General features: G+C 41.6%; 1 protein-coding gene across 1 annotated transcript in view; it reads right to left on the minus strand.

The window, feature by feature from the left end:
* Nucleotides 1–4,782: 4,782 nt before the first annotated feature.
* The window catches only part of HTR2A (5-hydroxytryptamine receptor 2A), a 28,471-nt gene continuing 20,798 nt past the window's right edge, over nucleotides 4,783–12,455 (minus strand). The window contains exon 3 of the mRNA XM_015851787.2: nucleotides 4,783–9,129. Within this exon, the coding sequence (XP_015707273.1) occupies nucleotides 8,330–9,129 (800 nt within the window). The 3' untranslated portion in view covers nucleotides 4,783–8,329. The remainder of the gene's footprint in view (nucleotides 9,130–12,455) is intronic.

Here is a 12,455-nt window from a genome sequence, read left to right on the forward strand (position 1 = left end):
TTTACTAGATCAGGTTGCCCAGGGCCCCATCCAACCTGGTCTTGAACACCTCCAAGGACGGGGCATCCACAACCTCCCTGGGCAGCCTGTAGCTTTTTCACATGTGATCTCATTATCTTCATGGTTATTCACACCATTGTATTCATATTTGGCTGCCTGCTTTGCCAGGAGATTTGACCAAAATAAATGCATAGGAGAATAACATGAGGGCTGTGTTACACCCCTCCAGAGAGCTGTTTTTGTGGCATTCAGCTGCCATAAAAACAAGTAACAAGACAGATGTAACAATCTCATATAGCAGTTGTTCATAATTCAGTAATTTATGATAGTAGTGCCACACTTTCTACATTGTCTTAAATGAATATTATCCTATCTGTCATTTTGAAGCAGCATATATGGCTGTTAACGGTATGATTCCTCAGTGTATTTCAAGCTGACTGTATTGACGTAATCTGCTTTGAGTGTTGAGCTTTTCAAGGCAGAATCTTTACACGGGGAGAAAGGGAATTTATCTACCACTTCATTATTATTGATTTATTTTCCAATTTCCCACTCTTTATCACATCCATCCATCTTACTTTTTGTCTTAAATAGAAGTGAGATCTCCTCAAGTTTATTTCCTTCTCTTTCCTTCCTTACTGTCAAGATTTCACCTCGGTGCAACTTGTGATGTTATTTCACTGCTCTCCCTTCAAGGCGGTTCTTTACCCATGATTCGCCCAAGCTGTTTCTTCTCCACCAAAGCCCATTGCAGAGGCTGGAGACTATATGCTCTCTGTTGTTTTATCTATTTCCATTACAGTTTTTTTCTTCTTTGCTCCATTTCTTGCTTGTATTGCTTCTTTTTTGCTCATTAAAGACTTAGCAAGGCAGTTGAGTCCATAGGTCTTTTGGTCTTGTTTGCAATGTAATGCAAGGCTGCACAGGGAGGTGGTTGAGCCGCTGTCTCCAGAGGTGGTCAAGGAATGTGCAGATGTGCTACTAAGAAACATGGTTTAGTGGACAGTATTTCTGATAGGTCTATAGTTGGACTAGACAGTCTTAGAGACCTTTGCCAACATTAATGATTTTATAATTCTAAGAAGGAGAATCCAGCAAACTAAAGGATTAAAGACTCATGATCCTTATCACCATCCATTGCAATGTTATGGAACAAATCCTCCCAGAAGCCATTTCTGAGTACATGAAGAAAGTGACTGGGAACAGCCAACATGGATCTACCAAGAGCATGGTTTATCTGACCTGTCTAATTACCTTTTGTGATAAGAAATCTCCCTCAATGAACAAAGCAAGAGCAGTGGATGATGAACACTTTGGCTTCAGCAAGGACTTTCCAACAACTTCCCTTGGGTCTTTTTTTAGTCAGACTGTTGAGCTACAGGCTCAATTAGTGGGTGGAAACTTGGCTGGCTTGCTGGGCTCAGCGTATTGATCAGCAGTACAGAGTCCAGGTGGCAGAGTGACACCTCTTGGGGATCGATACGAGAGCCAGGACTGTCTAGTGATTTTATTAACGACCTGGGTGATGGGATGAAGTGCAATCTGAGATATACAGCTAAGGAAATATATATATATATATAATATTGCATTTCCTGCAGTAGGAAATATACAGAGACAAGAATAATAGGCCTTTGTGAAAAGAAGAGGCTTCAGTTAGAAATAGATTTTGGAGTAAATAAAAAAATTGAAGCTGCAGTAAAGAAGGATGATGCTCTTCTGAACTACTGATGATATCAGGTATTTAAAATGAGGGGAAAAAAGGAAAGAACTTATTGTGACTGAGAGACATCAGGTCAAATTTTCTGCCTTCATCTGACCCACCTGCATTATCCACCCACTGCTTGGACACATCAGATCAGAGCACAGCTCAATTTTTTCATCCTTCCCTGGGTGATTATTGCTCGATAGACACATTTAGGAAATAGTCTGTACTCTCTCTTGTGGATCCTAATAGTAGCTGTTAATCATTCTCTTGCAATGGGAAAATTATCCCCTGTATGACACCTCCAGGCTTGCCCTTAGGCCCATCTGAACTGTTTTGTACTGGTTGGATTTGAAGGGAAGGATTTTCTCTCGGAAATTCCAAACAGAGATACTTTCCATTTGCTGTAAATAGTCGTTTTAGACTGCCTCCCTTTCTCTGCTTCATTTCAGAGCTGTGGCAGCCAGCTTACACATGGAGCCTTAGCTAGCAGACTCTCATCAGTACCCAGCCTCCGTGAGTGACTCACAGTGAAAAATGAGTTTTGCTTTTGCTGCATAGAGAAAGGGACCATCTGAATTTCTTTGTCATTTAAATGATTCAGTATCAATGACTTTATGAAATAGGCTTTTTGTAAAGTTAGAATCATAGAATCATAGAACTATTTGAGTTGGAAGGGACATTTAAAGGCCATCTGGTCCAACTCCCCTGCAATGAACAGAGACACCTACAGCTCCATCAGACGCTCAGAGCCCCATCCAACCTCACCTTGAATGTCCCTGGGGATGGGGCATCCACTGCTCTCTGTGCCAACTCTGCAACCTGTGCCACTGTCTCATCACTCTTACTGTAAATAACTTTCACCTTTTATCCAATCTAAATCGCATCTCTTTTAGTTTGAAACCATTTCCCCTTCTCCTATATATCATATAACAGGAAGAACAAAAGTGAACTTATGAAATACTAATATTTATGTTGTCAGTGGATCATGATCTAAGAATTTGTGAACTGACTCCTCGACATCTTCTAGACACTTGGACAAGCGTTTATGGAAGAGCAGGAATAGAAAAAGGGTAACTGCTTAATTACATGCATAAACAGATCACCGTTTTTGTTTGAAATCTTAACTCGAGCAACTGCAGTTGCCAGTTGTACCAGTGGTACATTCAAGTCAACACTTCATTTAGTTGTAGCGTAACCTGGCAAAAGAATGTGCACAAGAATTTGGCAGGCAGCTCTAGCTAATGTCTAGCAATCTGAGATCTCTGACTGGAGGTACGTATAATCCGTATGATAAAGAGTCCTTTTTGGATTCTTCCTTCATGAATTCACACAGTCCTTGAAGAATCCCTGTCAAGTTGGTTAATAGATATGGATGCCATTCTCTGATTTTGATTGTCCATGTAGCTTTTCTCTCATCTTTTAAAGTTATGCTCAAAGTTATGCACATCAGCGGTGACTCTCTTCAGTATATACATCCATAGATTGATGTAGGTCCTTTACACAAACTCCATGCTCTTCTACTTCATCATCTCTTTGCTAATGATTTGATTGGAAGCAAGTCTTTTGACATGTGGCCATTAGGAAGCCTGCTGGCATAGGATCCTTCCCAAGCGTTCCCACCATGAAAACAGATGTTAATAAAAAAAGGGAGATTTTTCTACTAACATATGAGGATCTTTTAAGGAAAGATCCTAGGTCTGATTTTCCATACTCATTTCACACCAAGACTGATTACCTTACATGTTTTAAATTAAACCTGAACAAATCCAACGCTTGTAAAACAGAGTACCTGGCCACTCTCATTTTTCTCCACAGCCAACTAAAATCCTTTGCTTTAGTATTTAATTTTCCTTCAGAGACATCACCTATTTTGCCTTGCCTTGTACTAGAAACACAGCAATGTAATTCAACCTCAGAAGATTATATTGTAAATCTGAAGGCCAAATATCCTCTTTTCCATATATCTTCTTTGCTTCTAGGTCTTGGAGTGCCAGATGGATAAAGTAGATTTGTTCTGTTTCAAGGGTCAGGTCAAAGTATGTCAGAACAGGTACATGTGGCATGTGGGTTTTCCAATTAATGTGAGTAATAATCATATCTTGGAGCCAATGTCCAGTAGATCAGTACTAGAGAGGCAAAAATGAGTGTTAACGTGCCAGGGATTTACCAGGCGCATTTCACTCTATGGTGCCTCACGGGTTTGTAACTAAAATAGTGTTTACGTCTGTTAGATAATTTCTGGATTAAAAGATGTCTTTGTATGCTCTCTCTTATAAAACAAGCTATGTTTTATAGCTTGATGAATCATTAGGACAAACCTAGGTTTGAAGGAGACTTCTTATTACCAGCCTTACTAGTCTAATATATGTTGCAGCTGTAAACAAGAGCATGTATGCCATAAGATCAGGTTGGGGGAATACATTCGTTTGGGGATTGCCATGGAAAAAATCATGTAGCAATAAAGTCCAGTTTGAGTTCTTGCTATAATACTCTGTATGAAATAGGAAATATTACCAATAGATGGCACTGTGATTCTGTGACTCAGGTGTTATTTATGTTCACAAAGTGTTGTAATGCTATTTATATGTGACGCTTACTAATTTTAATCTCACTGTGTGACATTTTGGGGAAATTTATATAATTGGTTTATTACTGTTACGTTGTTTCTGAGACTCAGTATTTTAAGCTGTGTGTATTTGGCTGAAGAGTGCATCCTTTTTCACCAATAGTGCTATTTTAGTAGAAAGAATAATTGCAATGGCTCATTGTGGACTGCAGACTACTGAGATGGAGTTAAATTGTGCAACATGTTCTTCCTCTTTGCCAGTTCAGTAGGAGCTTTAACACAACCTTTGCTTTCAGCAGATATTGTACTATGTACACATATGGGGTGATTAAACCCAACTAAAATTCCAGGCTAGATGTGGCTCTGGGCAGCCTGGTCTGGTGGTTGGCGACCCTGCACATAGCAGGGGGGTTAAACTGGATGATCACTGTGGTCCTTTTCAACCCAGGCCATGCTATGGTTCTATGAAAATTACTGTTTAAGACAAATCTCCAGTTTATAAAACAACCGATGGCATTTGAATATTTTAATCTGCTTTATGAGCAGTGGGGTCTGGCAAAACAATAAAGCTTTAGAACACTGTTTTACATTAGCATTTACAAAATACAGCAAACTGTTCTCTCTATGTATTTACATAAGCAAAGATACAGGTATTCAAAATAGAATGCATCTCACCATTTGCCAATAATTACATAAGTACAGTGCATGATAGGCTGGATGGGATCGATACTTAGGATGCTTTACCCTGAAGTATATAAAGTATGCACACCAGCTTAGGAGATACATGGTGAGCTTCATGTCTTTGGGCATTTCTCAGATGCAGTCTCAGCAGTAATAAAATGTAGAACTGCTTTAAAAATTGTCAGTTAAAGCATTTTACAGATGAATCAGTTCTGTTGGACGTGGATGTGACAGACGGACTTGTCATGCTTTTCCTGTATGGCAGGGGAAGGCCCTGACCTCTGATCTAGTCAACGTGAATGTCTTTTTTCTTCTTTCTTTCCTGGGAATTTTCACAATTTCCATTCTGGTCTGATGCATAATGAAAACACTCACTTTCTTTTTGCAAGTTGGAGTTGTTGCTCTGAAGCTGGTCATATCAAACAGTAGCATTCATCCCAAGCCTATAAACAAATTCTGGTTGGAAATGGCTGAACTTTGACATCTGGCAGCAGTATAGAGACTTCTAATTGCCATCTCCTGATTAACAGCCTCCTGCAGAACTGGCACGGTGGGTGTTACAAATTCAGACATTGACTCTGTCATCATCCCTAAGGCAAAACCACAGAAAAAAAATCTATTAAAATTTTGGTGCGAAGTGGCAGAATCAGTCCTTCCAAAACTGTCAGATATCTTCATAAGGAGCTGGAGATCGTGGTTTTCATCTGCTGTGCATTCCTGGCTTACAGAGCTTTCTTGGGCAGAAGCCGCTCAATAAAGCCATCGATCTGAGTGCTAGCGGTGCTACAATCTCTGGCATCAGATATCCCCGCTTCTAACAAAAAATAAATGTTATGTTGCCTCCAGCTGTTAATTAAAGAAATGCTGTCAAGTCTCTTAGGCTCCAAACACAGCTTTTGTTTTAATAAGCGGGAAAGGATTTCATGTTCGGAGTCGTCTTCTAATGAAACATCAAGCAAGTAATTGAAACCCTTTCTGTTTGCATTGAAACATTCCCTGTCAGTATTTGCAACCTGAGCAATTTCACATTGTGAAGGAGGAACAGAAGGTGAAAGGAGAGAGAGACAGCAGGCTGATTTACACTGCCATGTGGGTGAAATGCAGATGGTAAGCAGAGAGCATCGGCACTGGATGTGAAATGTTCAGCAGCAGATTATTAAGAGCAGCTGAGTAGGGGAGACTTTGCTGAACAGCAACAGGAGATCTGGAAGAACTGAGCTGTGCAAAAGTGCAGGGCGCCCGTATACATGTTAAGGTACCTGTGTGCCAGCTCTGCTCCCTGGCACAGGTGGGCAGTAGGAAAAGGGCTCTCTATCCTTTCCTCTTATTTCTCTTGAAAGGACAGAAATGCAACAAAATTGGAAGGAATTGCACTAAAGGAAGCATTTCCCTCCACTTTTAGTAGCACCTATGTTTCCTTTCTCCTCATACTTGGAGTCCTTTAGTCAGTATTCCTCATTTGAAGGCAGTCTGGATGGGTGCTGGATCCAGAGCTCCCTACTCAGAGTACTTAGGTTTTATTGCTCCCTACATTTCCCCTGGAGTTCTCAAGAGTGAATCCTCAAAATCATCTTTCATTTGCAGAGAGATGTCTGGGACCCAGGATGTTCTGAACACCCTGTTCTGTGGGGTACCCTGAAGTGATGTTGGCTGGATGGTGTAATAAGAGCTGGTGGTTGTCCTTGGTTCAAACCTGCTGATTTAGGGTCTGTATTAAACTCCTCAATGAACAGTGGGAAATCACTGTTCCTATCTGCTCTGCAGCTGTCCTCATGCTCAGCTGTGTTCTTCAGATTCCCCCTAAAATCCCTTCTCTACCTGTGTGGAGCTGTGGGCTTGCACCCCTCTTGATGTGCCATGCAGGATTTGGGAGGGTGTAGGAAGGGAGGAACAGTGAGCTGATTTTTCTTTCTGCTAAAGCTCTTTTATTTTGATTCTGGTGTCTGAGTGTTTCCATCAAGCATCTTGGTGAGCACAATATTTACACCAGTTGATTTGTCATGAGATCCAAAAGTTCCAATTTTTGGGTGATAAGCATTAATGGCCACATGCCCATGAATGAAACCGCTCCCCAACCTCATCAGGTAATGCGTTCTTCCCTTGGAGCTGTGCAGGTGGAATGCGGTGTAGCTGATAAGTCCTGTTGTTTTCAAGTGGGCCCGTTTTTCCCCAACACATTTCATTAAGGCTGAGTCCTAATAGTGCAAGCTACCTAACATTCCTGAGCAATCTACTGTAACAGCAAAACAGCAAAACAGGGAAAACAATTTTGAACAAGTAACGGGTTTTGAATAATTCTGACTCTATGAGCACTAAAAGAAATCCAGAAGAGCGCCTTCATAATGACCTTCTAAACCAAAGAGAAACATTGAGAGAGAATCTGCTGAAAGCTTTCACCTAAAGGATTTTCTCATGAAAAACTTTCACTGACATTACTTAAAACAGGCCCTGTTGGAATCAAGCAGAGGCGTGGAATCACTCTTGAAATTACTTAGCAGTCCTGTGCTTGATTTTCCACTCTTCTCTCATTTCACTTCCCTGTCAACACCAGTGGAAAGGAGCAGAGAATCAAGTCCAATAATGACTTTTGTAAAAGTTACTTTGAAGTTTTACCTTAGAACAGATGAAGTTTTTAAAATGGAAATAAAGTGCGAGACATGAAATAGAAGATTAAGAATGGTGGTAGAAAAAGGGGATCATTCAAGTATCATTTACTTTTGAAGACTGCTAATTTAAACACAGAACAAGCAGTGGAAAAGTCCATTAACATTTTAGAATGGTCACTCGGAAGAAAAAAATAGACATAAAAACACTGTTACCAAAATTTCGATATAATTCATCTGTACAGGTTTTAATAGATCTTTCTTTAATGCTTTAAAATGCATTTTAAATATATATTAGTAAATTAACCATCGTTTTGTTTAAAGTTCCATAAAGTGCTCATTCGGTTAGTGATAACAAAATCCCACTGCAGCAAGATGAACTAGCTGGAGCCTACCCTGCATGGAAATCAAAGGACAGCTTAGCTTTCATTTGCAAAGAGAAAAGAAATGCGTAGATTTCTTCACAGCCCATAATTATAATACCAGAAACTGCATTTTTTTTTCTTTAAGAAATATATCCCTTATATTATTAAAAAAATAAGTTTAATAAAGCCTGTGCTTAAAACAGCCAAAGTACTATATGAAAAAAAATTGCACATTTGATACCATTCCACCCTGCCTTTCATCAACAGGATAACATGAGGTGTGTGTGATGTTACTGGAGGGTCTCTCAGACAGGGCTGATTTTCTTGCGCTCTCAGAGCATCTCACCACGAGATGAAATTCTCAGTGTACACTTGGGGTTGTCATGGCAGCTGCCAACAGCTGGTAGAGTCACACGCCGCTGACCTTTTCATTCCCTGGACTAATGCTTCCCTTTGAGGTACCATCCATATGGCGTATCCCTATCGTGACCATCGAATAATCCTTAGTCATCAATTTTGCTTCTTTTTTCAAACTCTTCATTTGAGCCAGGTGGAGTTGGCTAGAATTATATGCAAGCGCTGGGATGGTGTTCACTAAAATCAGCTGGAAAGGTTTCTTCTCCTCCTTGTAGCGACACTGAATGTAGCGAGAGAAAGCTGAGCGGTAGGTCTTATTGAACAACGTATATACGAGTGGATTGACGGCTGAAGAAAGGTACCCAATCCAAACAAATATGTTAAGTAGCCCACCAATGACTTCTTCACTGCATGACTCCTTACAAATTACAGCCATCACATTGGTGATGAAAAACGGGCACCACATCACAACAAACAGAAAGAAGACGATGCCAAGGACCTTGGAAGCCTTCTGCTCATTGCTGATGGATTGCATGGTTCTCCTCCCAGAGGTCCCCATGTCCCTGTTCAAAGAGCGCTGGAAGAGTTTCTCTGAAGAAAGGGAGCTCTGAGGGAGGAAACTGAAAGAAGCAAACTTGGTCTTTGGGCCAGTGTCATTCACGCACAGCGTGGCTTCTTTCTGCAGCGACTTGATAGTTAAAAAATAAGTGACCACCATGATGGTCAGAGGGATGAAGAATGCCGCAAAGGAGCCTATTAGTACAAAATTCTCATCTGCAAGAAGGCAGTGGCCTTTCTTAAACACTTTGGAGTCATCTTGTAGTCCAAAGACAGGGATGGGCATGGAGATACCTAAAGGTGGGTTAGAGAAAAGGACGGTTAAACACAGAAACAAAAAAAGACCGCTTTCCAACCTTTAAGAAAAATTAAACAAAACAACCTTAACTGTACACAGATTATTTCTTAAAGAAATGGCAGTTACAGAATGTAAATGACTGCTAGCAGGTAGAACTGTGATTGACAGACATCCCAAAGGAAACTGAATTTACACAGGGGAAGGGAAAAGAATGGTATTTTAAGTCTTGGCAGCAACACAACACATCTCCTGTCCTCATGCCACGTTTACTGGGGCCATGCTAAGAAAGGATGCAGTGGAAAATGTTGGTCTTGTGGATGCTGAGTCTGTTGAACAGTGCTGTGGTTTGTGCTTTAGAGGGTGCCAGCAAAGGAGGGCAGGTGAAGAGCAGCGCAGGCATTACACAGGATTCTGCACTTACTCTAATCTCCATTCCCTCTCCCATCCAACTAAACTCAGCCACAGGTAACATATGTTTACTGCCATCAAACTGGCATATAACACCTGGTGTCAACAAAAGCATAAATTCTCATTCTTTGGTCTTGCCCCATTGCATCAATCTCAGGGTCTGCCCTTTGGTCCTACTGCCTTGGCAAAGGCTTTTCTCAGCTGTGATCAAGATGACATCCTGTTTTTCTTTTCTAAGGTCAGAATTAAGAGTTGTCTTATCTTGGGCTGTTTTTATCTTTATTTATTTATTTAGTATGAGGATTAAAAGTGTCCTCGGTACTGTAAAATGCTGTTTTTAGGAGGAAAGACAGTTGTGTTGTTGTTTTTGTTTTTGTTGTGTTTTTTTTTTAGCAGGTCTGAATAATCATCCATTGGGTTATTTTCTTCCCTTCCTGTAATCTCCATACAGTTGACAATATAAATGCTAAAAAAACTTTCCATGGCAACGGCCAGAGGAAAGATGGGGACAAATTAAGCGCTGAGAGACACGGATATGAGACAGCCCAAGAAGCAGTGCACCCTGCAGACGGTCAGGATCTCTTTTGGATACTGCCAGCCATCTACTGCAGGCTGCCCCCTGAAAGCACAGCCCCAGAGGCATTGGCAGCAGCATGAATCTCATCTTCCCCTGGAGCTTGTGCTGTGTTCTTGTTCTTTAAGGAACAGCAAAGCCAGGTGATGAAGTCCATTCTCCTCATTCAAGTCCACTCAAACATTTCCTTGGGGACTTCTGCACATGCTGCTAGTGCCCATGTGAAATCAAACAGCTGCTGTTTGTTGTACGTTTGCTTTGTGGTTGGGCTTTTCTTTATCATTTCTTTCCTCCCCTCCCCCCAGACGGATGCTGTCTCTCCAAGAGAGGCAACATTCAGCCAGCAAAAGGGATAATGTGAAATGAAGACAGCAAAAGTGGAGCTGTGAAGTGATCGTAGAGCCTTGCTTGGACAAAAGCAGCTGGGAATCCAGATCCTGTGGAAAGTCAGTGTCATGCTGGAGCCCCACTCCCCTCTGCATCTTCAGTGAGAAGCCCTGGGTACCATGTTTGGCTTTTGGGGAAAAAATGAATTAAACATTTTATGATCTGACTGACATGACAGCGTGATACTGTGCCCTCCCTTGTCCCTTATGTGTCCAAGAATGTCATTTCTGTTTCCCAGATGAGTCCTGACATTCGCTTTCACACCACCAGCACTTAAATGGCACTTGCCCTCTACCTCCCTTCCCCTTCTTCTTCCAGCTCCAGTGCACAAACTGATTGTCCTGTGAAAGCACGAGCTGTCTCTTCATTTCATGCGTTTCCACTGCCAACAGATCTCCAGTCCTGCAGGAATGCTCTGCAGTTCAGGCACGATACAAACAATAATTATAGTAATAATATTAAGCTTTTGTTCTCTTCAAATGTTCCATTCTTCTGGGGCTTCGGTAAGGCTCACGCTTTTTCTAAGCAGTGTAGCTTATTTTATCTGCACAGCTTTGCACTGAGTCATGGCAGTGCCTTGGGCCATCTTACAGGAGTACCCTCCTTATCTGCCCAGGGCAGAAACCAACGGATAGCCTGTGGTATTGTTTTTCTATTTCTGTTTCTAAGGCTACACAAGCCTATGTGCTTGAACTTGAGCTTTGAGAAGGCAACGTGTGAGATGCAAATTTGCACTCCTAGGGTGAGGAAAGCTCCAGCAGCTCTGAGAATCATCCTGCTTAGAAAAATTGAAGTCACAAAATCATAGAAACACAGAATTGTAGGGGTTAGAAGGAACCTCTGGAGACCATCAAGTCCAACACCCCTCCCTGCTAAAGCAGGTTCCCTATAGTAATTGCCCTTTGGCTGATGGCACCATGGGAGAGGTCACCTACAGGTGCCACGTTGCCCAAATAGTTGAAGGTGATGAACACTTTCTAGGAACTGGGGCAAGCTGCGAACTCCCCCTTTATTTTATAGGATGAGATGAAGGGATACTGAAAGCACACCCAGTGTTCCTAACAGTACATCTAAGCTGTGTGGAAATACAACACTTCTCAGAGCAATACCACAGGTTTTCCGTCCATTTCTGCCCAGCATAGATAACAGCAGGGCTGTGTTTTTTTCAGTTCATTCAAGGACCTTGTGTGAGCTGCAGAGATAAAATAAGCAATGATGTTGGCAGAGTAAAAAGATGCCTTTCATTACTACGAACCTTATGGTTCAGCTGTTCCAAGAGTCATGGGAGAGGAGTCAGCAGCACTAGAAAGAGGAATATTTTTAGCGTAATTGAAAGCTTTTTCAAGGAAAAGGCCAAAGTCTGTTATAACTCCTCACCCAAAACACCAGGGCAGCAGCTCTCCATCTGCTTTGTTTTGCTGTGAGCATGTTCTGGAGAGCTGGAACCTCACATCCAGATTCCTGGCTTAGAAATGCGACTGATTGGAAATGAGCTTCAGCTTGTAGCTGGAGTTATCATGTCTCCTTGTGATTCCTTCAAGTGCAAAAGAGATGCTCACAGCAGAGCTGTAGCAGGCGCTGACAACCCTACAGCCATACAGCCACAGGTAGCTGGCCACTATGAAATCTGAACAGCTTGGTAGCAGAGAGCACTGACAGTTGTAACCTGTTTTCTGTGTACTTACCAGTCCAGATGGGGGATCCTACAAGTGATATTTTGGCATTCTTGTGTGGAATATATTAATTTCCAACATGACTCTTTTCATATCTCTGTGGGGACTAAACTTCTCTCCTGAGTGAAGTAGAGTTTGTGCCTCTTTGACAAGTGGCATGAAGATGGTAAATGCATCCCAGTGAGGACAAAAAACTCAATGGCAGTCATTCTTAAATGTAAATAAAAAAGCTTCCCTGTGCATCCCAAGTCTACCACTCTGAGGGGGTTTTTAAAAGGTA

The sequence above is a fragment of the Coturnix japonica genome, chromosome 1 (genome assembly GCF_001577835.2).
Source record: "Coturnix japonica isolate 7356 chromosome 1, Coturnix japonica 2.1, whole genome shotgun sequence".
Classification (NCBI taxonomy): Eukaryota; Metazoa; Chordata; class Aves; order Galliformes; family Phasianidae; genus Coturnix; species Coturnix japonica.